The sequence below is a fragment of the Acomys russatus genome, chromosome 27, assembly GCF_903995435.1.
Source record: "Acomys russatus chromosome 27, mAcoRus1.1, whole genome shotgun sequence".
Lineage (NCBI taxonomy): Eukaryota > Metazoa > Chordata > Mammalia > Rodentia > Muridae > Acomys > Acomys russatus.
Window position 1 is genome coordinate 30,430,800 of NC_067163.1, and position 27,131 is coordinate 30,457,930.

General features: G+C 40.1%; 1 protein-coding gene across 1 annotated transcript; it reads right to left on the bottom strand.

Moving 5' to 3' along the window:
- Nucleotides 1-7,883: 7,883 nt before the first annotated feature.
- On the bottom strand, nucleotides 7,884-26,786 carry Fgl1 (fibrinogen like 1). The gene is made up of 6 exons (XM_051169902.1): nucleotides 26,567-26,786; nucleotides 16,582-16,741; nucleotides 15,741-15,838; nucleotides 13,433-13,521; nucleotides 13,085-13,272; nucleotides 7,884-8,116 (listed from the first exon to the last, which is right to left on the bottom strand). The coding sequence occupies exons 1-6, from the start codon at nucleotides 26,769-26,771 to the stop codon at nucleotides 7,957-7,959; spliced, it is 900 nt and encodes a 299-aa protein (XP_051025859.1). The 5' UTR covers nucleotides 26,772-26,786; the 3' UTR covers nucleotides 7,884-7,956.
- Nucleotides 26,787-27,131: the final 345 nt, after the last annotated feature.

The following is a 27,131-nucleotide window of genomic DNA, read 5'->3' on the forward strand; positions in this document are numbered from 1 at the left end:
TGTGTGTGTGTGTGTGTATACATATTGTAGGCTTCCACCTTTTCCAAACCTACTTTATTTGAGGTTCTTTAAAGCTTACACCTCCCTTCCAAACCACCTACCCTAGATAGGAGAGAAAAAGGTTAAGGGGAACAGGAAAAGTAGCCTTTTTTTTTTTTTTTTGAGACAGGGTTTCTCTGTGTAGCCTTGGCTGTCCTGGACTCACTTTGTAGACCAGGCTGACCTTGAACTCACAGTGATCTGCCTACCTCTAACTCCCAGGTGCTGGGATTAAAGGCATGCACCACCACACCTGGCTGAGAAGCAGACCTTTTAAAACTCAGTTCCTGGGAGCGATTCCCCTGGCATAGTCGGCAGGATTTCAGCAGACCAGCAATTTACCCAGATTAGCTGCTGGAACCTGGACCAGCAGCTGGAACCCAGAGCCTGGAAGCATTCGCTGGAGCGGTTCTCTCTAGGAGCATCTTGAAGTGCAGCAATAAACAGCCAAACAATACCAAGACCCAGAAAGACCCTCCTCCTGTTTTGGGCTCACATATATACCTCCTCTCAGTCTGTACTAAGATGTGTTTCAGCTGGTAAAAAAAAAAACCAAGCCCCTGCATAAGGTGGGTCATCTTCTAGTGGATACATATCACCTGTTCTCTCACAAGTTCCCCCACATTTGGGATCAGAACAAAAACATGTGTATACCCACTACAATGTATATGTACATATATACCAGTAGAATATATATTCTAATATATATTAGAATAGTCGTGTGTGTGTGTGTGTGTGTGTGTGTGTGTGTGTTGATCAACTCTGGATTCAATTGAGACACCCTGTCTAAATGAGTATAGTGGAAAGCAATCAAGAAATTCCCTTGAGCTGGCACGGTGGCATAGTCCTGTAATCTCAGCATTCTAGGAAGCAGAAGTAGTCAGTTCTCTGTGAGTTTGAGGCCAGGCTGGTCTACCAAGCAAAGACAGCCAGGGATGCTGAAACTCTGTCTTGAAAAAACAGTAAAAATTAAATAAAATAAAAGGAAGAGGCGGGGCATGGTGGCGCACGCCTTTAGTCCCAGCACTTGGGAGGCAGAGGCAGGAAGATCGATATGAGTTTGAGGCCAGCCTGGTCTATAACGGGAGTCAGGGACAGCCAAGCCTACACAGAGAAACCCTGTCTCAAAAAACAAACAAACAAAAAACCCCCAAAACCCCAAAAACTAAAAAAGGAAGAAATACTGTCAATGACAACTTTACCCCAAAACACACACACACACTCACACACGTATGTATACACATATACTTGGGCAAATATGTGGGCTCACACAGACACACACACACACATCAGACAAATGTACACACGAACACAGAAAAAGTGGTAAAGCCTCATAAAGAACTCTCTTATGGTGACACTGTGCTATTTTACTACTTTTTCCTAATTTTCGTTTTGTTTAAAGACAAGGTCTACCTACCATCCACACTAGCTTCCAACTCGTTCCCTCAGGCATCAGCCTCCTAAGTGTGCGAAGTACAAGCGTGGCTTGCCGCACATGCCCAGCTGGAGAGTTCTAGTGTGTGGCTCTTCCTAGGATGCAGGCTTCAGGTGAAAACAGCCCAGTTTCTTTTTTTTTTTTTAATATATTTTATTAATTTATTCATATTACATCTCAATTGTTATCCCATCCCTTGTATCCTCCCACTCTTCCCTCCCTCCCATTCTCCCCTTACTCCCCTCCCCTATGACTGTGACTGAGGGGGACCTCCTCCCTCTGTATATGCTTACAGGGTATCAAGTCTCTTCTTGGTAGCCTACTATCCTTCCTCTGAGTGCCACCAGGCCTCCCCATCCAGGGGACGTGGTCAAAAGGATCCAGAGGGTCCTAGAAACCTACAGCCCAGTTTCTTTTACACGCATGTTCCCAAATGACATAGCTGCCCTATGTACTCTCTGGCTTCCTTACACTCCGCTGAGATGACAACACAAATAGCCTGCTCACTCAGTGCCACAGTCAGTCACCAGCACTCCTTCCCTTAGTCTTTTGCTGACATCTTAATCCTTTTGCTCACCCCCCACCCGCCCCCACTGCTTACTGAAGACTATTCTACTGAGATTTATGTATCGCTCTTGGTTAAGCTCCCCTTCCTCTTCTCTGCAGAATTATCTTTTTTTTTTTTTTTTTTTTCTTAAAAGCTCTCCCTCTTTTGATCTCCTAATTGGCTGAATTCTTCAGGCTGCGACTTGGGTGAGTAATGCACGAATCGAAGCTAGCCAGACCTCAATTATTTATGATTTATCAAAGTGTGCCCTGTAGAGCATTTTTATGTTCGACATTAAAGAAACATTCAGAACCTTTCACCCCTAGTGACCTACTAGAAAAAAAAAAATGTTTTCTATTCTTGCAGCCTTGTGCTCCTCAGGCCTAAAAAGTTTTAGTTCTAGGGGGAGGGGGAGTCATTTTGTCAGCAGGCACAACAAATATTCCATTGAATTGGAAGTTAAGACTTACTCTTGGCTCTGTGAGGCTCCTAATATCCTTGAGTCAACTGGCTAAAAGAAAAGGAGTAACTATGTTAGGTGGTGTGGTTTATCCAAATTACCAGGAAGGCATTGGATTGTTTCTTTATCACAGAGTGTTGTAGACTGTCCATTAATATTTACTATTAGTTACATATGATTATCATGACAGCAGTTACTCCTTAGCCTGCTGTTATATAAAGAAATGTCACAGGCACCTGCTATATTGTAATATCCCTATGGAGCTGGGAAGATACTAACCTCCTAAGCTTTTCTAATTCTAGCCAGATCCCATAAATACTTGCACATGTTCCAAATGGGGGGTTGCTTCTCTCCATCAATCTGACCCTCAGAGCAAGCTCCTCCTGGCCGTGTGCTCCTAGTTCATGCTTAACCCATGCTGACTCTGCTTCTCCTCTCTCTCCCTGAATCTCTCTTCTTCCTCCCTTCTTTTCTTTTCCATTCTCCCAAGCCCATGAATCTTAGCTGCACCTATCACTCTTCTGCCCAATGCAGGTGTAGGCATTTTTTTTTAAAAAAAATTAGCCAATCAGGGATAATATAGTCTCAAGGTTCCATGGCATCACTTGGTATATGTGAGCATTTGCTGGTAGAACAGTAAATATCTCAGGGGTAAGCAATGAACACAGTAGCTCCAGACCATGCTGCAACAATGGAGGTAAAGAAGAGTATGTCTAGAATGCAGGAAATCCTTTAGGGCATCTCATGGTGTCACCATGTCTTGTGATTAAAGTCTCTGGGAAATAAAACCCAATATAAGCAGGATGATAAATAATCAAGACCCTCCAAGAATGAAAATATGGGACACTTCTCCAGGTAAAGACCCACTGATGTCCTTGCTGAGGGTGGAGGAAATAAAAGAAAACAGGTAAGAAGAGGAAGATAGTTAGCTGAGGCCACATAACCAGTTGCAGAAATAAGAAGTGTAATTAACATGAGTGTTTTTGTTTAATTTGTTATGAATCTGCTTGTGCATGCATTAAGTGGATATCCATGGTTTTATTTTAAGTGTAGTAAATATTTATTATCATATGTAAGTTATGAGATGCTGGAAGATGAAGCATTCTTCTAAAGATGTTGTTGGAGCCCGGAAGACTGCATTCCAGGTTTATAATGGTAGTCATTAGAGCTGCAAGATTTGGAATTTTCTTCGCTAGATTTAATTTTGACTTGTAGTGATTGTTTATTGCTAAGGCCTTGGCCTGTTTGTTTTTTTATTTCTCTTTTTAAAATGGGAATGTCTACTTTGTTCTGTTCCTCTAGACAACCCTCACTGCTCAAATTGTAGTACCAGGAATATGAGGTACAGTTAGTTGTAGTTGACCTGACCATGGTCTTTATGTCAAGATGGAATGATATTGTTAAAAAAAAAAGTTGTTTTTGTTTGTTTGTTTGTTTGTTTCTTTGTTTCTATCTAAGGTAGTTAGCCCATAAGGGCTCACAGTCCCTAAACCCCACCCTGTTGCCTTTGCTCAGATTAGCCAATCATATCAGATTGAGAAATTGAGCTCCCAACAATAGGATAAGACACAATCACTGCCTGTGGCAGGGATAAAAGGCAGACGCAATTCTGGAAAGTGTGTTCATTAGCCTAGTTTGGGTCCTGGTATACTTTTACCAAAAGAAATTATCTTGCCAAATTACTTTTGGTTCATTCATGTATTCCTTTCTTTCACACCTAGATTCTTTTTTCTCAACGGTACAGTTCGAGTCTGCCAATAAGACACAATTTGGACTTGTTGACCCTTTCTGGTTATTGTTAACATTCAAAGTCAGAACTACAGTGGACAAATTGGGTTTTGAAGAGGGGCCAAGGTGCACTGCAGAGATGTCAGCCTCTGTCCTACAGACCTTTGAACCCAGCCTAGCAACCAACTACTGCCAGAGATCTTATTAAGTAAGAAGAATAGATTGCTCTTTGTTTGGACATCTATAATCAGGTGACTTGTATCCTGAAGCTGAACTACTCTGAACTAGAACTACAGAATGCACATTAGCGTATTTAAGGATCTGAGACATCTGTTGAGTTTTCTTATTTGTTTAGGTAGCCTTTCTTTCATGGTCACACTGTACTATAGAGTGGAAACTAAAAACCAGCTATAACATGTGGAATTAAGGATCAGTAAGCTATATTACCTTTAAAACCATTTTTTTTTTCTATGCATATCTTTGTCTTAGGTGTTTTGCATTAGGGTTTCTCCAGCCTTCAATGATCTCCCCATATCGATCTAGTTTAGGCCTTAGTTCTGAACTTCTAAGAAGGCTGATTGCTACCCTACCTCCATCCCAACTACCCTAGTCAAGTCAGGACCCTGCTTTACATCACACACACATCAAGGCAAACATTTCTCCTTTCTACTTAGCAGCCTTTGAAAACATTTACTTTTAAGATGGGTGGTTGTGGTGCATGCCTTTAACCCCAGCACTTGGGGGAGGCAAAGGCAGGGCGATCTCTGTGAATTTGAGGCCAGCCTGGTCTACATAGCCAGTTCCAGGACCGCCAAGCTACCCAAAGAAACCTTGACTCAGAAAAGAAAAAAGAAAGAAAGAACATATTTAGTTTCTTTTTTAGATTCTTGACCAATTCTAGGCATATTTACACTATAAAGTTTTAAAACCTTCCTAACTACAATGTCAGTATTCTATGTTTACTTATCAGCTGATACAATTTTCACAAAATTTAACACAAATCGCTTTTGCAAGGACATCACGTATACAAATATCCATAGCCTAGAGCCTGGAAACTATGGAAGTTCTCAACTATATAGTAGATCAGAGCACTTGTAATAAGGGTCATGAGCAGACCAGTCACCCTCCTTCCAAAAAGTCATCATCATTTGAGCTAAGAATTTACTGCGAGTCTTGTTCCAGAATGCCCACCCTCTCAAGTACTTCCTTCTTGCAGTTGATTTTTCTATGATTTTTCCTATAAACAATAGTTTTCTTCTTAGCCAAAGGCCAAAATGAAGGTGAGGAGATGGAAGGATAGCCACTTTATAAAAGTACCTTTATTCTCCTGACTCATTGTTGTGTTTGAGGTTTACTGCTTCCTTCTGCTAACCTACACGTAGTCCTGGAAGCTTTCAGTCTCTGTACAATCTAACTTAGGCTTAATAAGCTCACCCTTACTTATTCTTTCTGAGTTCTGGCTGGTTCAGCTTAGCTGTTCTGGCTCAGACTCCTCTCCTAGCTAACTTATTTAATCTGGCTTCTCTCTCAGCTTGGAATTGCTCTGCTTGGCCTCCAACTAACTCAGCAATCTGCGCTAGTCTTATGGCTTCTTCTCATTTTCTGGCTCTGTTGATTCTTTGCCTGAGTTCTCTCTCTGCAACCCATCTCTCTATTACTGTCCTCTCTCTAAAAAACTGCCTCTCAAGTAGCTTCCCTTTCCTCTCTCTTCTCCTGAGAGTTGGGCCTATCCTATTCTGTCAAATATTCTCTGATTCATCACCTTCTCTGCCACTGAAATAGATATCACTTTCAAACATGGGTGCTTCCTTCTTACAAACTAACTTTACCTTTGGTTGGGATTAAAGGCATGTACCACCACACTTGGACCTAAGCTTTTCTTTACCTGATACTTGCTCTATACCAGGCTGGCCTTGAACTCAGAACGGTTTGCCTCTGTCTCCTGGATTAAAGGCACGTTTGTATTCCAGCTGTATCACACAGACCTAGAAGATCTTTGGATATAATCTTTTGCCAGCCAGATCACATAGACCTAGAATGTCTTTGGATGTGCTCTCTTGCCAGGACAGCCATGTTCTGAATTATCACTCCTCTACACTGCTTTTTACTGTATATCTCTTGTCTTTTCATGTCAGGTTGTATGCTATAGTTCTGATGGGCAGTCAGGATGCTGGAAACCAAGGTGCACACTGTAGGGACTGTTGCATTGTGTCTGCATGATGGATTTCTAACAGAAGTAACAAGTCTGGGAGCTGACAAACCCACTGCTCTCTGAATATGCCTAAAATGAATGTTGCATGGTGCAGAGTGAAGACAGATATTCTTGGCACATTTCCAATAGGTCAAAGATGTCAAATTATTCAGAGGCAGTAAAATTATGGAAGTGGTTTTCTTGACACCAGCAGGAGGCTGCCATCTTGTTGGCCTGCCTATGGTGGCCTCAGTGGGAAAAATACTTACAACTTTGTGTTTATGAGATTAGTGTATATCTTTTCTCCCTAAGTGAGCTATGTGGACTCAAGCTATATCTGCTGGGCCTGGCACAGAGTTAGCATTTAAATAGTTTATGAAAACTCTTTCTTTTATCCCCACTTAAAAACACCAATCCTGGCCAGGCCGTGGTGGCACACACCTTTAAATCTAGCACTCAGGAGGCAGAGGCAGGTAGATCTCTGAATTCCAGGCCAGGCTAGTATACAGCGTGAGTCCCAGGACAGCCAAGGATATACACAGAGAAACCCTGTCTCAAAACAAACAAAAACAAACAAACAAACAAACCAAAGAGCAAAACAAAACAAACCACCACTCCAGATTCATTCCATAAGAGCCACAGTATGGTGGCAAATAATTTTACTTGGCACCAAACAACTTGGGTTTGAGTTTTTATTTCTTTACTAACCTTATAGCTTTAAGCATTAAGCAAAACTTAGATCCAGAAATTCTCAGTTCAGTTAAATGACAAGAGCAATGCCTCCTCAGGCTGACTCATGGTGTAAGGTGAGGCCATTGCTTCTTCACTGTCAACTAACATCAGGCATAAAATAAGGCCCATGAGGAAAGGTGTGAAAGGTGTACTTCTGTACCTTTAAGGAAATATCCCGAAGATGCGAGTAGTGATTATGCCATTTAAGAACCTAGATTGTGCTTAACAGTTTAACTCTAAAGCCAGAGACCTTAATTCAAACCCCAACTTGTAATGCTTATCTATGTGGTTGATTTTGGCCAAAACATCATCGTCACCATGGCTTTTTTTCAGTTGCATGTATATAAGATTTCTTTTTTCTTTTTTGTGGGGTAGTTTTCAGACAAGGTTTTTCAGTGTAGTCTTGGCCGTCCTGGACTCACTTTGTAGACCAGGCTGGCCTCAAACTCACAGCGATCCGACTGCCTCTGCCTCCCGAGTGCTGGGATTAAAGATGTGCTACGTTATTTATTATTTTAAAAAATTTAAGCTTATGTTATTTCTTAATCATGTTAATTAGTCTATAGTGATTTTTTAAAAAAAAATACAGTTTGGACTCTTATCATCCCCTTATGCACATAGGAACTCAATAAATTTACATAATCTACATCTATTTGGTGAGTATTGTGTATGCTGAAATTAAAGCACAGTAAGTAACAGAGGCAGTGCGGAGAACGAGACGTCACACACCATTACCAACACCATGTGTCTGTTACTCAGAATTGTATTTTTCAAATATTTCCAACCGCAATGGATTACAGAAAGGAGAGCCCAGTGGGAGACAACTAAATGATATTTGGAATGAAGTCGTTGGGCCTAATCTTCATAACCACAGAGTTCAGGGAGTACCACCACCCGTGCCAGGTGTACCAGACAACGCCATTATCAGTGTCTGATGTGTAGGGGCCCTGATAGTACACACCGTTCAGGTTGGCAGAGTGACACCTAGTGGGAGAACAAAAGAAAACATGTCAATCGGAAGAAAAGTACACCTGAGGAATGTTTTATCTTGCAAAGAAATGAGCAAAGTTTTTAGACGATGACTTCTGGCATTTCTCAGAAAAGAACCTTTTTTTTTTTTTTTTTTAAACCAAACCTGAGACTTTTCTACAAACAAATGTTGTTTAAACAGGTGAGTTTTGGTCCCATAGTAAATGTGAGCATCCATCCAGACTACTTGAAAAATAAGCTTTTCAGTTTTCTTTCTTTCTTTTCTTTTCTTTCTTTCTTTCTTTCTTTTTTTTTTTCTTTTGGGTTTTTTGAGACAGGGTTTCTCTGTGCAGCCCTGGCTGTCCTGGAACTGGAAGCCCTGGCTGTCCTGGAACTCGATCTGTAGACCAGGCTGGCCTGGAACTCAGAGATCCTCTTGCCTCTGTTTCCCTAGTGCTGTGATTAAAGGCCTGTGCTTAGTGTTTTAGCTCTTAGTAATTTTTTTTAAACAAAAAGGACAAAGAAGCAAAGAAAAACTGCTTTGTAACCTTCACCTGCATCCTCTTGTTTGAACAGTGTTACCTTTGTGCTTGGCCAACAACAATGCATGATTAGCAATGTAAGATGTGGGGCAAGGGGGCTCTGCCGCTGCTTCCTGGGTAGCCTGTGCTTCCAGCTTCACCAATCTGCAGCCAGGATGTGGCTTTCACAATCCAAACTTCCCCCTTTGAATTGTTAGCATATCAATTATCTTCAAGATAAGCAAACAGACCTCCTTTAAAAAATGTCCTAGCTATCAGCAAATAACCTTTTGTCTAGGCTGCCAAGTTAATTTTTTACATATACTGGACCAATCTAGTTAGTTTTGTTAGGTTATCATAAAATTTAAAACATTTCCTTCTTCCTCCTTTGGCATTTGTCCTTGACATACAAAAATTTCATGTGCCACAGCACTCAGGAGACAGAGGCAGAGTTTGAGGCCAGCCTGTTCTACAAAGTGAGTCCAGGACAGCCAGGCTACACAGAGAAACCCTGTTTCAAAAAAACCAACCAAGCAAAAAACAACAACAACAAAAAGCCACTTAATGGTGCCACATGCCTTTAATCCCAGCACTGGTGAGGTGGAGGCAGGTACATCTCTGTGAGTTCAAGGCTAACCTGATATATCAAAGCGAGTCTAGGACAGCCAAGGCTACACAGAAAAACCGTGTCTCAAAAAACAAAAACAAAAAAACTCAAACACTTCATGTAGCAGTTTGTGCTAATTTTCCTGTTATGATACTAATCATCATATATTTAGTTATTGCAGTAACTAATGATCAGACTCTAGGCTACAAGAATACTCAGAAGTAGTCTAAAAAAAAATCTAGGGAAAAAAAAAAACCCTAACCATTGAATCAGAAAAGTGCACCCTTCATTCACAATAAGCTTGTGATTTGCTTTTATTAGCCATCCTGGCAGGCCTCCTAATTTAAAGAGTTAGGACGAATTGGAACCACACATGCTAAATCTGCAGGGATTCAATATCCACTGTATTTTTAAAGTATCATAAGCAGTGATATTTAAGGGCTAGGGAGATGGCTCAGTGGTTAAGAGCACTGTGTGCTCTTCCAGAGGTCCCGAGTTCAATTCCCAGCAACCACATGGTGGCTCACAACCATCTATAATGAGATCTGGTGCCTTCTTCTGGCCTGTAGGTGTAATACGGGCAGAGTATTGTATAAATAATAAAATAAATCTTTAAGAGAAAGAGAGAGAGAGAAATGACATTTAAAAAGAAAACCTTCCAGAATAAATGTTTGGATATATCTTTATATAGAGACATCTGCTACATACACTTTTATATTCAGTCTGACTTTGTAGCCTATTGAAAAACAGGATGTAGGTCCCACTACTTCACACCCTGGGGCCAGTGTTTCAGTACCCTTTAGCTTCTAGCCTGGACTTGACACTAGTTATTGAAGATTGGTGTTTCACGGTAAAGAAGCAGCTGGCACCTGGCGGTGGAGGGGTACAATGCTTGCCCTAAGTGCAAGGCCAGCAAGGAAGATGGGGCAGCGATGAGTGTTTTAGTTAGTTTTCTCTCAGCCATGACCAAACACCACACTAATGCAACTTCCGGGAGGAGGACTGAAGTTGGCAAGTGATTCAGGAGGTTGGAATCTTTCCTGGTGGAAAAAGCACAGGGCACACGCGTCTGTGGCAGAAACACGTGGCAGCTGCTTTTTACGTGACTGTGGCTAGGAAACAGAAGGAGCTAACCTGCAGGAAAGCTGGCTATAAATATATAAATCTGTGGAGGGCACTGCAATTCCAGCCTCAGTAAGAATCACTGGCAAGTACCAACAATCCATGGAAATTAGATGTGACACAGAAAACAAAGAGTAAAGATTCTGGAACAATCTACTTTCCGTTTTTCTTGGGTACTTCCTGCTACTGAACTGCCTGTATTGTTCTCCCCAACCCCTGTTTCTAAACTCAACGATATCATTTATTTGCCTGCTTTAATGTGTGTGCAACTGCCATCCAGGCACAAAAATGACTGACCGACTGGATAAGGTACACACTTCAGATCTTGGGAATATTAATGATTATTTATTTAAGTCTATTCGAAATTAGACATTAAAGGATGTTTGCAGATGACATTGCTAATTATAGGTGAGTCTTAAATAATGCTTACTTAGAATATATATATATATTTTTTAGGAACAAGAAAGCCAAGAGGGAAAAGATTATCACCAAGTTTCAAATTTGCACAGTAGGAGAAAATCATTTAGTGATTTTCCTTCTCTGCCCTTCATATTGTTGTGTGTACTCTATTTTCTTATTAACTGGGTGAGTGTTAAATAGACTTGATTTTTAGAAAAGTAAAAGCCATGGGAGAAGCCTACTATTTTTGCAACCATATATATATTTTTTAACTGATCGAAAATTCCTTAAACTTGTGGTATCTGCATTGAATCTACCCCTTTAAACCTGCCAGGCCTGATTGCTTCTACCTGTAATTCCAGCACTTGGGAGGCTGAGGGAGGAAAATTTCCATGGGTTTAAGATCAGATCACAGTGCATAGTAAGACCATGTCTCCAACAAACAAAACTAGTGAAAAAAACAACATTGCACAACAATTGATGTCATAATATTTTCGTGGTTTTAAGGAAAGTTAGCATTTACAGAATTGACCACTCGATAGCATATAGATTCTAAGATACTTTATTTACACTAAAAAAATTATAAAGATTATAGGATTTACATGGATAGTCTTCAGTTATGGAAAACACGACACCTCATAATCGACAAAGATTTCTGAACATAAAGCTTAGTTGTCCAGATATTTTTGAGGTGCCTCCTGTTTTCTAATGAGAAACGATCTCCAAAGCTGCTGCTTTGTCTAACGAGTTCCACACCTGCTTTGCCCACAGAGCAGGCCAGCTGTGTCGTTTAAAAAGAAAACTGCAAGAAGTTTCCATCCCTGCCTAACAGTATGATTTTTTTTTTTTTTTTTAAGCAGCTTGGAAACAGTTAAAGGAAGCAGAGACAACTCTAAACAGTACAATGCATTACCTTGCACTCAGGGCCTGGAAGACTTAGGTTGAAATGGAGTTGCAGCTATTCTATAGCTACTGAGAGGAGACCTGGCAAGAAGGCAGATTTCAACTAGGTACAGTGGCACAGATCAGGTCGCAATCCCAGCATTTGAGAGGTAGAGGCAATGGAATAGGGGCTTTAAGGTCATTCTCAGCTGAACAGTGAGATTGAGGCTAACCTGGGCTATAAGACCTTCTGTCTCAAGGGGGGCAGGGGCAACAACAATAAAAAAGAAACGTATCTCTGTTTTATAAAAAATGAACTTTGTGTCATCAAAAATGAAATGAAGCTAGGGTGTCTCTCGGTAGTCGAATGCTTGCCTATCATGCACAAAGCCCTGGATTTGATCCCCAGAACCCAGTCCCCGAGCCCTTTCACCCTCAAAAGAATGAGCTTGGTAATAATGTTAAAGTATTCACACAGCAGTTGCAGTAGGAATACAGTTCAAGAATACTGTAGCAGTTTTTCCTACTTTGGGAAGTCTTGCAACCAATGAGATAATAAAAGTCACAATGAATGGAAAGCAGTAAAATGACAGCAGTGATAGTGGTTATCTTGTAAGATATGAGGCACTGAGGCTGGGCATGGTGGTGCACGCCTTTGATCCCTCCACTCAGGGGCAGAGGCAGGAGGATCTCAGTGAGTTTGAGGCCAGCCTGGTCTACAGAGCAAGTCCAGGACAGCCAGGGCTCCATGTGACAGAGAAACCCTCTCTCGAAAAACAAAATGAAAACAACAACAAAAAATGATGATGAAGACCTGGTTGGTTAATATAGTGCCCAAACCCCTTCCTCCCTTTCTTTTTCTTCTCTTTCTTTCTTTCTTTCTTCTTAGTTAAAAAAAATAAATGTATTATAAAAACATGCAAATTAAAACAACACTTTGAAGGCTGGAGAAATGGCTCAGAGCTCTCTAGCTGCTTTTCCAAAGATCCTGAGTTCAATTTCCAGCAACCACAGAATGGCTAGTAACCACCTATAATGAGATCTGGTGCCCTCTTCTGGCAGGCAGGCAAACATGCAGATACAACATTGTATACATACTAACTAACTAACTAACTAACTAACTAACTAACTAAATGACCTTTTAAAAAACACATCACTTTGGGTATGGTTAATTTCTATGCAAGATGCTTGTTTTTAAAAGCAAGATCCTGCTGGCCTAGAACTCATGTAACACAACTGTGTGTGTGAAGCAACATTACAACTGTGTGTCAAGCATCATTACAACAGTATGTAAAGCGTCATTACACTGTGTGTGTATAGCGTCATTACACTGTGTGTGTGAAGTGTCATTACAACTGTGTGTGTGAAGTGTCATTACAACAGTGTGTGTGAAGTGTCATTACAACAGTGTGTGTGAAATGTCATTACAACTGTGTGTATAAAGCACCAAACCTGTTAAACCACCAGCCAGACTGCTCTTCTTTAGCACAGTTCCCTTTGTAGTTGTCATTATCTCTGTCCCATGTGCTGAACTTCATTCTTTGGTGACTAGCCCACCACTGCACTTCAGGGTGAAAAGTCCCTGAAAGGGAGTCTCCAGCTGTTCCAGAATATTCTCCAATACTCAGTTCATAAAAAGACTAAAGGAAAAAGAGGCATTTTTCCACAATCAGTGGGAAACATTTTTGAAACATATTAAATAAACAAAATAGGACATATGTTTTTATTTCTATAGACTTGAAGTTTAGCTGCATATTTTCAACATAAACTCAAGACATTGCCTATATAAATTTTTAGTACCTTTTTATCACCAACTTTAAAACTTTTGTATTGTGCAAAACGACTGTTTTTCTCAAAATCTGTCAGGTCAATTTTTAAAGTGTAGTCTCCTAAAAAAAAAATCAATAGAAACAATAAGATAACATGCCATTGACTATTAAGGTTTAAAAATAAATTGCAGCTTTGTTTTACTTTTACCATTTCTTCTGCCAAGAATCAGTTTTCAAAGAATAAACAGTGACTCCAGTGTGATACAATGTGAGCATTTTACTGTTTATTTTACTTGAAAACAATGACAGCAAAATAGTAAGGTGGGGAAAATCTACCAAAGAATAAAAACAAATGTACAGATAATAGTATGCTTCATTTTTTAAAGATCAGAAAATGTCATTTTTAGTTAATAGATAAGACATATAGCCCAGTTGTGGTGGCACATGCCTTTAATGCCAGTTCTAAGGAGGCAGAAACAGCTAGTTTTGAGGCCAGTGTGGCCTAAAGAGTAAGCTCCAGAACATCCAGGGCTACACAGAGAAACCCTATCTCAAAAAACTCAAAAGAGGGGGGGTGGAGAAGGAGAGAGCTGGTGAAAATAGTAATTTTAACAACTACAAATTTTATCCCTTTTTTCTTAATTTCAATAAGAATTGTATTCTTAAGAATAATTACTATTAGCCGGGCGTGGTGGCTCATGCCTTTAATCCTAGCACTCGGGAGGCAGAAGCAGACGTATTACTGTGAGTTCGAGGCCAGCCTGGTCTACAAAGTGAGTATAACACAGCCAAGGCTACACAGAGAAACCCTGTCTCAGAAAGAAAAAGAGAATAATTAGCATTAACGGCATCCTATAATATCTATTAGTCGGGCTGTGTCTTATAATATAGTCATCATCACCCACTTACAGATGAACTTGTTTATTTTTCCTGTTAGAGCAAAAGATCAGCTATCAAATTGTCTAAGACCCATTAGAGGAGGAACTAAGGATCCTGACAGGGGATGGAGCTGTAGATATGTGGCAGAAGGCATGCTTACCATGCGCAGGGGCCCACTTTCAACACCCAGCACCAAGCCAGAAAAGATGAAGAGCAATCAGATTTGTTGAAAACGCCCCTCTGGGCAAAAATATACACAAAAAATACCGAGAAATGTTTGGGATGACACAAAGATTCTACCCGGGATGTCCATAACTTAAACAAAGACCTTAAAAAAAAATACTAATATACAAAAGAAACAGAATGTGGCATGGTAAGTGTTACATATCTAGCAAAGAAAAACAAAACACTCATAAAACTAGAATACTTTCTATGTTGAGGGAAAGGAAAACTTTTTTTTTTTTTGACACAGGGTATCTCTTGTAGCCCTGGCTGTCCTGGACTCTCTGTAGACTAGACTGGCCTTAGAACTCAGAGAACTGCCTGCCTCTGTCTCCTGCCCAAGTGCTAGGATTAGTGGCATGTGGCACCACACCTGGCTGAGGGAAAGGAAACTTTATATAGACTTAGAGAGCACTGATCACAGAGAAAGCATGACACACCATGGTTAGGCTACTGTGTAGCTACCACTCTTATGTCCCAAAGACCCTTGTAATTAATATCCTACTGACTAGCTTGAATATAGACTGAGCAGTAGCTGTCTGAGCTTGGCTGGGACAAAATAAGCCTTTGCTTGCCAGTGTGACTTAGCGTGTTTTCTTGGGCAGTGCAACTGTACCTTATGAAATACTGAGTACCAGACCTAAAGGGGGCTGATTACAGGCTCAAGCGATCGGCAAGTTAAGGAGAGTGATGGATGGGAGCCAAAGAATATAAAAAATAAAATACTGAAAAATTATGATTGAACATAAAATTTTAGACTTGAACTCTAGTTATAACCATACAAGTGAACATGTATGGGGAATTATATAGAGGTTTATCATTTAAATGACTGATTTTATGTCTTCAAGACTGATTGTTATAGGTATGTATAGGGGTCTGTGGGAGTAATGCCACATATGTGGGTGTCTTCAGAGGCCAAAAAGGAGCACAGATTTCCTGCAGCTGGAGTAATAGGCACCTGTGGACTACCTGGTGTGGGTGCTGGGAGAAGCAATATAATATAACCCTTGAGCCATGAGTCATTTCTCTAGCCCCCCAAATACTACTATTTTGACGTGGTTTATCACAAGGTATTATTGTGGTGATAAATTTTCTTATATACATTTGTCAGTAACTCAAGTCTTTGATTTTGACAAGACATTGTCTTTCAAGGAATAGAAAAAATATCTATGAGAAAATATAGTGCTGGGGACTGAAGCCATGAGCTCCTGCCTCCTGCATGCAAGTGCAAAACGTACCTTGCATAGTCAGTAAGTTAATGTTCTTGTTTCCCAGCCAATATTCACCATTGTTCTGGACAAAGTTTCCAAAGCCATTTTCATAGTCATTCCAACCCCTAAAACAGTTAAATTGAAACCTCATTTTAGTAAAATACAAATGGACACCTGAAGTACCTATGGTATTACTCACATTCTTTCATCTCCAGTATTCTCTTGGTTAGCTCGCTCACTCTCTCTCTCTCTCTCTCTCTCTCTCTCTCTATATATATATATATATATATATATATATATATACACACAGAGCACTGTATAATAAGTAAATAAAAAAATTTTTAAAAAAGATTTATTTATTTTGTATACACTGTTGTACTTGCATGTACGCCTACATGCCAGAAGAGGACACCAGATCTCATTATAAATGGTTGTGAGTCACCATGTGGTTGCTGGAAACTGAACTTAGGTCCTTTGGAAGATCAGCCAGTGCACTTAGCCTCTGAGCCATCTCTGCAGCCCCACTCTCTGTATTCTTACTTAAAAATGAGAAAGTAAAATTCTGTCACATTAATAAGTATAAGGCATAAGAAGGCTTAACTCAGAAGTCTCACATCTGCTATGCCAAATAATTATTTGTTAAGAGCAGGTACCTGAAAAAAAAATCTTTTAAAGCAGTTACCTGTTGGCCAGTCAGTGGTGGCTCACACCTTAATCCCAGGTCTCAGAAGGCAGAGGCAGACGGATCTCTGTGAGTTAGAGGTCAGCCTGGTCTACAAAGCTCCAGGATAACCAGGGCTACACGGAGAAACCCTGTCTCTAAAAACAAACAAACAAACAAACAAACAAACAAACAACAAGCAGGTACCTGTTAAAGTTCTCGCTGCCATCAGATCGTCTCTGAATTACAGTCCATCCTCCTCCATCAGACATGTCACAATATACAGAGAAATCTGCCGGGCTCTTGAGAGGCTTGATTCTGTAAAATCCACTCTGCTTAAACCCATCATTGTAAACCTCTGAACAATCTGTTACAACACAAAGTAATGTAACATTGGTTATGTGTCTTTGCTCCGGAAATTCAATATCAGTGGAGACAGATAAAAAACAAATGGAATGCATAAGAAGTTCTTAAAAAGCCATTCGGGCTCCGGAGATGGCTCTGTGGTTAAGAGCACTTGTTCTTCCAGAGGACCCCAGGTCGGTTCCCAGTACCCACATGGTGGCTTATAACTGTTCATAACTGTAGTTCCAGGACATCTGCCACCTATTTCTGACCCCCATGGGTGTCATGAGTTCAGGCAAAAACTTAAACACATAAAAATAAACAAATTTAAAATGCCATCTGATACATCTTTTTTTTTTTTTTTTTTTTTTTTTTTTTAAGACAGGGTTTCTCTGTGTGGCCTTGGACTGGCTTTGTAGACCAGGCTGGCCTCGAACTCATAGAAATCTACCGGCCTCTGCCTCCCAAGTGCTGGGATTAAAGGCATGCGCCACTACCGCCTGGCCATCTTGTACATCTTCTGAATTGGAAGTTTTCTGGTTTCTTTAAGAAGTCAGTTGTGTCATGCCTACAATCTTCTAGTGTATATTTAGAAAACTCTTTCTTTCTTTCTTTTTTTTTTAAAAGATTTATTCATTTATTATGTATACAATGTTTTGTCTGAATGTACACCTGCAAGCCAGAAGAGAGCACCAGATTTTATTATAGATGGTTGTGAGCCACCATGTGGTTGCTGGGAATTGAACTCAGGACCTTTGGAAGAGCAGGCAGTGTTCTTAACCTCTGAGCCACCTCTCCAGCCCCCTTGCTTTCTTTCTTATGACATAATTATCATTGACATCTTGCTAAGATCTGGTTAAAAACAAGCCAGTTAAAAACAAGTCATTTGTATTTAGTTTATTCTTTTGTGCTTAAGTGGGGCTTGTCACTCATTGGACAGCATTGTGAAACTTACTGTCCAGTGAATTGAACATTGAAAATATAAATTCAACTTGAGAAGCAGAGGTAGGTAGATTTCAGAGTTTGAGACAGCCTGGTCTACAGAGTGAGTTCCAGGACAGCCAAACAAAACAAAACAAAACAAAAAACAAAAAAGAAAGAAAAGAAAATATAACTGTGATGCCATACAAATATTATAATATGAATTATATTGGGACTGGATCCCAAACAGTAATCTTGATAATTTTTTAATAATCTTTCAGTTTTGATACATTAAAAAATAATAATGCACACATTCTTGGATGTTTTTGTTAAAAATTACGAGCTTTTGTTCTTTCTTTTTTCTTTTTTCATGCTTGCATTTTTCTTCCCCATGGTATTTTTCTTTGTCTTCTGAAGTTAGATAGCTACCAGTTTGTCACAGTATTAGTTTCTTTTTGTTGTTTTCGAGACAGGGTTTCTCTGTGTAGTCTTGGCTATCCTGGACTCACTTGGTAGACCAGGCTGGCCTCCAACTCACAGAATCTGCCTGCCTCTGCCTCCCAGACTGCTGAGATTACAGGTGTGAGCTGCCATGCACAGCTAATCTTAGTTTCTTAAGTGACCTGAGAAGGGGCAAGCTAATACCCACTGGGTTTCACTCTAGGCTGGTGGTCCTCAACCTGTGCATCAAGACACATTTGACAAACCTCTATTCCCAAAATTATTTACAGAATTAGTAGTAAAATTAGAGTTATGAGCTAACAACAAAAATACTTTTATGGGTGGGGGGTTCACCAAACATGAGGAACTGTATTAAAGGGTCACAGCATTAGGAAGGCCGAGAGCCACAGTGCTGGGCTGACTTGAGCAGACTTGGGGAGTGTGGTTAAGTATTACGTAGAAGCCCAGGCAGCTTGCAGATGATTAGAACAGGGCCCACTACAGAAAAAGTAGTCTCAAGAGTTAGCCAGGCACAGACATCTGAAAGTAATTATGTAAAATCTCTTATATTTTACTTTTATTGTTCTGTTAATTTCCTTTTTAAAAGTGCTGTATGACTGAATTCTTGTTGTTGTTTTCGAGACAGGTGCTGTAAGACTTAATAGATTTTTAAAAAAATCTTTCTTTAGTTCATTGTCTTGATGCCACATTGTCGATGGATATGAAACACATCATATTAATTGAGTGGGCAGTGGGACTCAGCAGAGAAAATAAACAGACTTTCACAAGGTTGACTTCAATCAGGCCCTCCTGTTGGTGAGCTGCTGGTCTTTGGACTGATGTAGGCTTACTTCACGCATATACTTTCAAGATTCAAACACACAGTGTTCTTTGTGTGTGCTGGCTTATAAAAAGGGTCCTGTTAGGTAACTAAACAAGGAGAAAATGTTCATGAACTCTCAACTCAATGTCATTTAAAAGCTTGTGTTTTGTGGCCATGTATATCTTTAAAAACTTTCATCCAAATCAGCATATTTTCTCTCATGTGGGGAAGAGCTCCCAGCTCCTAGTTAATCTCCTACCAAAGAGCTGAACAGCAAAGATGCACAAAGTTCAAAATCTTTTCCAGGCAAATATGGAAATGATTAACTCAAACTTGCTTTAGAAAAACTTCACAAATATGGGGTTTCTGCCAACACTTTCTGTTTGTTTTTATTTTGTGCCATCTTTTAGTTGTTTACTTTTTAAATTTTCTTTTCCCCAGAAGAAAATGCCAAACACAACTAAACACCCCTAAGGAAAGTTTTTAATGGGAGAAAACAAACAAACCAACCAAAAAATGTCCCAGCAGATATTTTTAAGTCGGCAAATACATCAAAAAAGCTAACAGCTTATAAAGAACAAACAATTCAAGGAGTTTGTCATGGGAGAAGCATGGCTTAAACTGTGATAGCAGAAACCCAGACATTTTGATCAAAAATAGAGATTAAAATATCAAGTAGAGGGGCTGAAAAGATAGCTCAACAGTTAAGATCACTGGGTGCTCTTGCAGAGGACCCAGGTTCCGTCCCCAGCACCCACATGGTGACTCACAATCATCTGTAACTGCAGTCCCAGGGATAGGAAGCTTTTTTTTTTTTTTTTTTTTTGGTCCTCTTGAGGTATTCATGTGCATGGCTGATACACATACATATACATAAATTAAAAATAATTTTTTCTTTCTTTTTTTTCAAGACAGGGTTTCTCTGTGTAGCCTTGGCTGTCCTGGACTAACTTTGTAGGCCAGGCTGGCCTCAAACTCACAGTGACCTGCCTGCCTCTGCCTCCCGAGTGCTGGGACTAAAGGAAAAAGTAAATAATTTTTAAAACATCAACTAGATATTATGTTTGAAGCATGTCAACTCACTCAGTCCACTGGCATGCAGGTGGGAGAAGGACAGGTTGGAAATGCTGTGAATAAATAGGACTTTTAAACTATTTTTTACTGGTGCACGCCTTTAATCCCAGTATTTGGTAGGCAGAGGCAGGCAGATAATTGTGAGTTTGAGGCCAGCCTGGTCTACAAAGTGAGTCCAGGACAGCCAATGCTACACAGAGAAAGCCTATCTCGAGACAAACAAACAAATAAATTAAATGTTTTACCTATTTTTTAAAAATCATATGTATACTGGGGGTGGGGGGGAGGTACGTGCATGAGTGAGTGGATGAATACAGGCCAGAAGAGGATGCCAGATTCTTGTAGCCAGAGTGCTGGAATCTCAGGCAGTTGTGCGCTGCCTGATACAGATGCTGGGAACAAAACTAAGGCCCTTTACTAGAACAGTCTGTGTTCTTAAGCTCTGAGCCATCTTTCCAGCATTTTATAGAATTTTTTTTTTTTTTTTTTTTTTTTTTTTTTTAGACAGGGTTTTTCTGTGTAGCCCTGACTGTCCTGGAACTCACTCCAGAGACCAGGCTTGCCTCGAACTCACAGAGACCCACCTGGGATAAAAAGGTGTGGGCCACCACTACCCAGCTTATAGGACTTTTTCTTTTTTTTAAAGCATAGGTTTTGTTGTTGTTTGTTTGTTTTTATTATGTATACAGTGCTCTGCTTGCATGTACACCTGCATGCTAGAAGAGGGCATCAGATCACATCATATATAGATGCTTGTGATCTACCATGTAGTTGCTGGGAATTGAACTCAGGGCCTCTGGAAGAGCAGTCAGTGCTCTTCACCTCTGAGCCATCTCTCCAGCCCTAAAGCACAGCTTTTTGAAGGCTCATATGCTACTGGAAGAAAACCTGTGTGAGCTTCTCTCTGACAAACATTGTATCCTACTTGTTTCTCTAATGCATAGAAAGCAAGTCAGTTAAGGAAGACTATGTGTTTAAGCATCATAAAGTAACATCTCAGCTTAGCAGGTGTATTTTTTTCCTTGTTGTCTCAGAATGGTGGCTGAAGCTCAAAGGCTAAGAACTAAAGACTGAAAATGGCTCCCTCTCCCCTAGCAACCATGTTGGTTTTTGGTTTGGTTTTTGGGAGACTATGTCTATTCCAGGCTATCCAGTTAGCCTTTACCTCCCAACCTGCATTAGTTTCCTTAGCCCTGGAATTACAGACATGAGCCATCATTCCTGGAGTACCTTGCATTCTTAATTTTTTTTTAGAGGCTAGAAACAGGGGACATATACCAGTCTATAGAGCATTCCGGGACATGTCAGAACTAGCCTTGCCATAGTCACCCTCATTTCCAGGTGACAGAAGAAGAAAGTAAACAGGCAAAAAAAAAAAAAAAAAAAAAAAAAAAAGAAAAGAAAAGAAAAAAAAGAAAAAAAAAGTGGCTCCTTGGGTATTGCAATATTCTTGTGACATAGAGTGAGTGGGATCTTTTCTCTAAAAACAAGGGAGAGAGTAGATGGTAATGTTTATGCGTATATGACATTATTCTTTAGGCTAAATGTTATATCAAAAATCCTAAGTCATTCAATCCTTATGACAAATAAAAAGGTTTATCATTCCCACTTTATGAGGAGGAACATGTAACACAGTGGTTAAGTAATTTGTCCAGGGGCCACGGATAGACAAAGGGCAATTGACTTTGTACCTGGTGTCTAAGAGTCTTAACCACTACCCATACTGCCTCAAGAAACTGCCATAGGAGCTGCAGTCTTCTGTAGAGGCTACTGTAGAGCCGCAGGTATCATTAGCCAAACAGATGTGCTGTGATTGTTGACAATGAATGTGAATTTAATACATAATTTAATTCATAAGTCATTAGCCTCCACGTGCTTAAAAAAGATAGCTTAATTATATATGTGATTTATACGTCATTTGCAAAAATTACTAGGTTGTTTGTAATTAGATGTTTGCTAGCATATGATGAATTATAAGTCAGAGAAATCACTAATTTACTAAGCAGTATAGTGACTTATAAATAAGAACAAAGGCATCTAATTTGTACAAATCATATGCATGAACAGACTTTTTAAAATTTTAGAACACCAAAACGTAAACTTTAACGAGAGCACAATATCAAATGCTTTATATGACATTACATGTTATAATACAGTTAAAATTAGCTTTTAATTAATTACTTTTTAAAGTTTTGACTTAATGGGTTTGGTTACGTAGTACGTGTGCTCCTGGTGCCCATGGAGGGTGTTGGATCCCCTGGAATTGGAACTATGTACAGATACCATGATCTACCATGCTGGTGCTGGGGATTGAACCCAACTCCTCTGTGAAAGACTCTTTAACCACTGTGCCATCTCTCCAACCCCTCTATTACATTTTAAGTAAAGTTTGCCTTATATATTTATTGTGAGTCAATCCTTGCAACTATGCTAGGTATAATAATATCTAACCATATCTATATTTCAGATTGTATTCCTTCTTCTCTTTCATGCCTGGACTATATGTGGAAAATATTAAATGCAAATATACTGACTTTCCAGATTTGTTTTAGTTGTTACATACAGAAACAGTCATCTAAAACAGCCATTATTCATTTTATCATCATAACACACACACACACACACACACACACACACACACACACACACACACACCTTATCATATAAAACATTTTTATCTTGCTGGGCAGTGTTGGCACATGCTTTAATCCCAGCACTTGGGAGGCAGAGGCAGGTGAATCTCTGTGAGTTTGAGGCCAGCCTGGCCTACAGAGTGGTTCCAGGAAAGCCAGGGCTATATACAGAGAAATCCTGTCTTGAAAAACTGAAAACAAAAACAAAAAGTATTTATCTTACTCCTGCTTGTACAGTCAATCCTGCTCTGACCTTAGCATTTAAATTTGAATTTTCCAGTAACTGATTTCTTTTTTTTTTTTTTTTTTATGGTTTTTTGAGACAGGGTTGCTCTGTGTAGCCTTGACTGTCCTGGACTCACTTTGTAGACCAGGCTGGCCTCGAACTCACAGCGATCCGCCTGCCTCTGCCTCCCGAGTGCTGGGATTAAAGGCGTGCACCACCACGCCCGGCTTCTGATTTCTTGCTTTGTTCCTTAGTACCTATTGCTTTCCAGATCTGGTCTCCAGTACTCTCAAAACAGAGACTGGACTTTTTAGCATCTAAGCTCAGTTTTTCTTGACTGGCTACACAGTACCTGTAGCTAATGTGTGTGTGTGTGTGTGTGTGTGTGTGTGTGTGTGTGTGTGTACATATGCATACATACATATATACACATACACATACTTATATCTGAAAAAATATTTCATTATATTTCATACACCTGTGTGGTTTATTTTGACCCTATGCACCTCAATTTTCCACGCTTGTCCCTCTCCCATATCAGCCCATGGAAAGAAATTTTGTGAGAACTCTGACCTGCTTCTTAAACAATTTCATTTACATCCAACAGCAAATTCACAAATTATTTTTCGGCCTGAAGTGATGCTTCATTAACTAGCTTGAAGTACAATGGAGGAGATAGTCATAGATAACTCCCCATAGGTCCCATTTGTACACATATTTTTTCAACAGAGTTTATATTCTAGACTATGTTTTAAAACATAGTTGTATGGCAGACAGCCTCGAAAGATATTGAGATAACATCTCCACCTGGACAGATAGTTCATACTACACACTAAAATAAAGATAGCATCTATCTTGGAGGCAAAGATTAGACACTTTTTAACTCACTATTGAATACTGGAGTTTCAGCCAGGCGTGGTGGCATGCCCCTGGAATCCCAGCACTTGGGAGGCAGAGGTAGGCGGATCACTGTGAGTTTGAAGCCACCCTGGTCTACAAAGGGAGTCCAGGACAGCCAAGGCAGGCTACATAGAGAAACCCTGTCTCAATAAATAAATAAATAAATAAATAAATAAATACTAGAGGTGTTTTTTTTTTGTTTGTTTTTTTTTTAATACTAGAATTTCTTGATCTCAAGATGTCAAGTTGTGACATAGCCCCCATAAACTGCTCACATGGGCTTTTGGCATTTGAGAACATGGGTTTTTTGTTTTGAGGTTTTTTTTTTTGCTTTTGCTTTTGTTTTTTCAAGACAGGGTTTCTCTGTGTAGCCATGGCCATCCTGAAACTCTGTAAACCAGGCTGGCCTTGAACTCACAGAGATCCACTTGCCTCTGCCTCCTGAGTGCTGGGATTAAAGGTGTGTGCCACTACCACTGGCTGAAAACATGGGACATTAATGCAAACATAAAACTCATACCTCTCACCCATTAGCTGTTAGGTCGGTGCAGGCAAGCTTGACACTTGCAAATGGAGTCGTCACCAGCTACTTTGAATGAGTGACCATGGCAGATAATCACTGTCTTCCAAGGACATATTCAGAGTCTGATTCCTTGTAGATGTTGCCTGGCCCTTCATTTAATATCTCGACTAATATTCTCTGGAGCTTTCTTCTTAGAATGCACTTTCAGTGTCTTTGCCGCCGGGACTTCTTCAAACTATCTTTTTGTGTTTCCCAGGTCCCTTTGGCCTGAAATAATCTCAGTTCTGTTACATGTTCTGCCAGCAATGGCTCTGGCCTTCTCTGACTTCTAAAGGGGAGCAGGGGAAACATTAAGGGGTTGAGGGGGGTGTTTAAATAGTAAGATGCTCATGTGCTAGCTCTTTTTATGTCAACTTGACACAAGCAAGAGTCATTTTGGAAGAAAAAAAAAACCTCAATTGAGAAAATGTCCCCAACCAGATTGGCCAATGGACAAGCCTGAGGTTCATTTCTGTGGTTGGCAATTGATGTGGAAGAGCCCAGCCTGTTGTACGCAAGCGCTTCCTCTAGGCAGATGGTCCTGGATGGTATAAAGAAAGCTGGAGGCACTCAAAGAAAGAATAAGCAGGCTATCAAGATGAGACTTGATAGCCTATGACCATATAATGGGGGAGGAGGTCTCCCTTGATCATAGACCTAGGGGAGGGGAATAGAGTGAAAGTGGGAGGGAGAGAGGAACAGGAGGATACAAGTGATGGGATAACAATTGAGTTGTAAGCCAGGCGTTGGTGGCTCATGCCTTTAGTCCCAGCACTCGGGAGGCAGAGGCAGGCAGATCGCTGTGAGTTTGAAGCCAAGTCTGGTCTACAAAGTGAGTCCAGGACAGCCAAGGCTACACAGAGAAACCCTGTCTCAAAAAAAAGCTGAAAAAGGAAAAAAGAATTAAAAGCTCTGTAAAACTGAGCATCAACTGTGTTTCACAACTCTGATAGTCAACAGGGAGATAAAATACCCTGAGCGGGTCTAGAGAGATAGCTCTGGCTGTTCTTCAAGAGGACCTGGGTTCAATTCTCAGCATCAACATGGCACCTTACAACTGTCTGTAACTCCAGTTCCAGAGGATCTGACTCCCTCTTGTGCCCTCCACGGGCACCATGCATGCAGATAGTACACAGACATACACATGCAGGCAAAACATCCATACATATGGGATATTAATAAATATTTTAAATGCATTGGATATCTTTCCAAACCTTGTACAGCAACCAGTTAACTGATTAACTTAGACTTATATTCATAAGCAGAGAAATTAACATACCATAGCAGTGCAGCATAGAGAAGACTTGTGAACAGTTCTGGACACTGTTCTCTGTCTCTAACCACCACTGCTTACACTAACAGAAGCCATTCATATACATAGGACAGCAAAGGACATATTTCCCCCTGTGGGGAATATTGATGTGTGCAGTGGTATTTATACTGAGCTCACAGTTAAATATTAGTTTCTTTCTAGAAGATAAATGGTGGCCTGATCAGAAGGAAAAATGCCAAACCATTAAATAGAAGTATTTAAAAACTTATTTTCCTTTTTCTTTTTTCATTCTTTCCTTCTAGTAATTTATTTTTCACTGTGGGTTTCAGAGGAGAGAGCCAGGTATGGTGGCACACACCTGTGGTCCATGTTACTCAGGAAGATGAGGTAGAAGGATTGTTTTCACTCTGAAGTTAAAGACTAGACTAGACAGCACAGAGAGACCCAGTTCAAAATAATCAGAAGGGAAAACTGCATACATATAAGGAGGAAAAATATGAATAAAAACAAAGTTTAAATATAAGTATTCTCAATTTATATACTCTGCCATTTGTAGGTGAATATTTAACAATATGTTGTCCCGATTTCTTATTAACATACAGAAATTCTCTGATACTTGGTATTCATATCAAATACTTTTGGGCACATGCTAGAGGAAAAAAGTATAAACTATAGTAGAAGACATTTTAAATTGATGAAATGAGTTATATTGCTTATAATTGGAATGGGCGTAGCTTTTTAACAAGATGTGAGGTGAGCTGAGAGTGGTGGGGGACACACCTGAAATCCCAGCACTTGAGGAGCCTGAGGCAGGAAAGATGGTTAAGGACCAGGGCAGCCTGAGCTACGTAGTGAGATCCTGAGTTGAAAACTACGAACAAAAAGTCAAAATCTGAACAAAGAAAAAGCCCAAGGGCACTGAGTGTCTAGGACCATGCCTGCCTATGAATGTGTGACACGAATGGTTGAAATGTTTAAGAAAACCAGTTCTGACCTGCATAGTGCCTCTTGCCTCCAAGGTCAATGAAACTGTCCTCGTGGCCTTTATCCAGGAACTGGACTTCCTTCTCATGCAAGAGCCGTTCGATCATGGCCTGTTGTTGCTTGACCCGCGTCTCCAGCTGGTGTACCTGAGCTCTGAGTCTCACCTGCTCCTGCGAACAGTCCTCATTCTCAAGGGCCTGCAAGGCAATGTGCATCCCATGTCCATGGGAAAGGAATGGTGCTAATAATCTAGATAAAACCTTAAATAAAGCCTTGATTCTATTGTGTCTCCCACTCCCATTTCAGAGTGCTAGTTCAACTAGAAAGCCATTTTATTTTGCCCAGAACTTCGAATAAGTTAGTCTTCAGTCCTTTGGGATGAGTGGTGGCACAGGTTCATTGAAATCACCCTCAGATAATCTTGGTAGTACATGTCAATTATGTCCAATATTGACCCAAGACCAGTGCTAACTACTACGGCCAGTTTTGAGTGCCCGGTGAGCATGTGAAAAAGGTAATAACAGCCAGCTTAAAAATATTTCCCTGATTTGTTGTGAATCCTGATTTTCATTTTT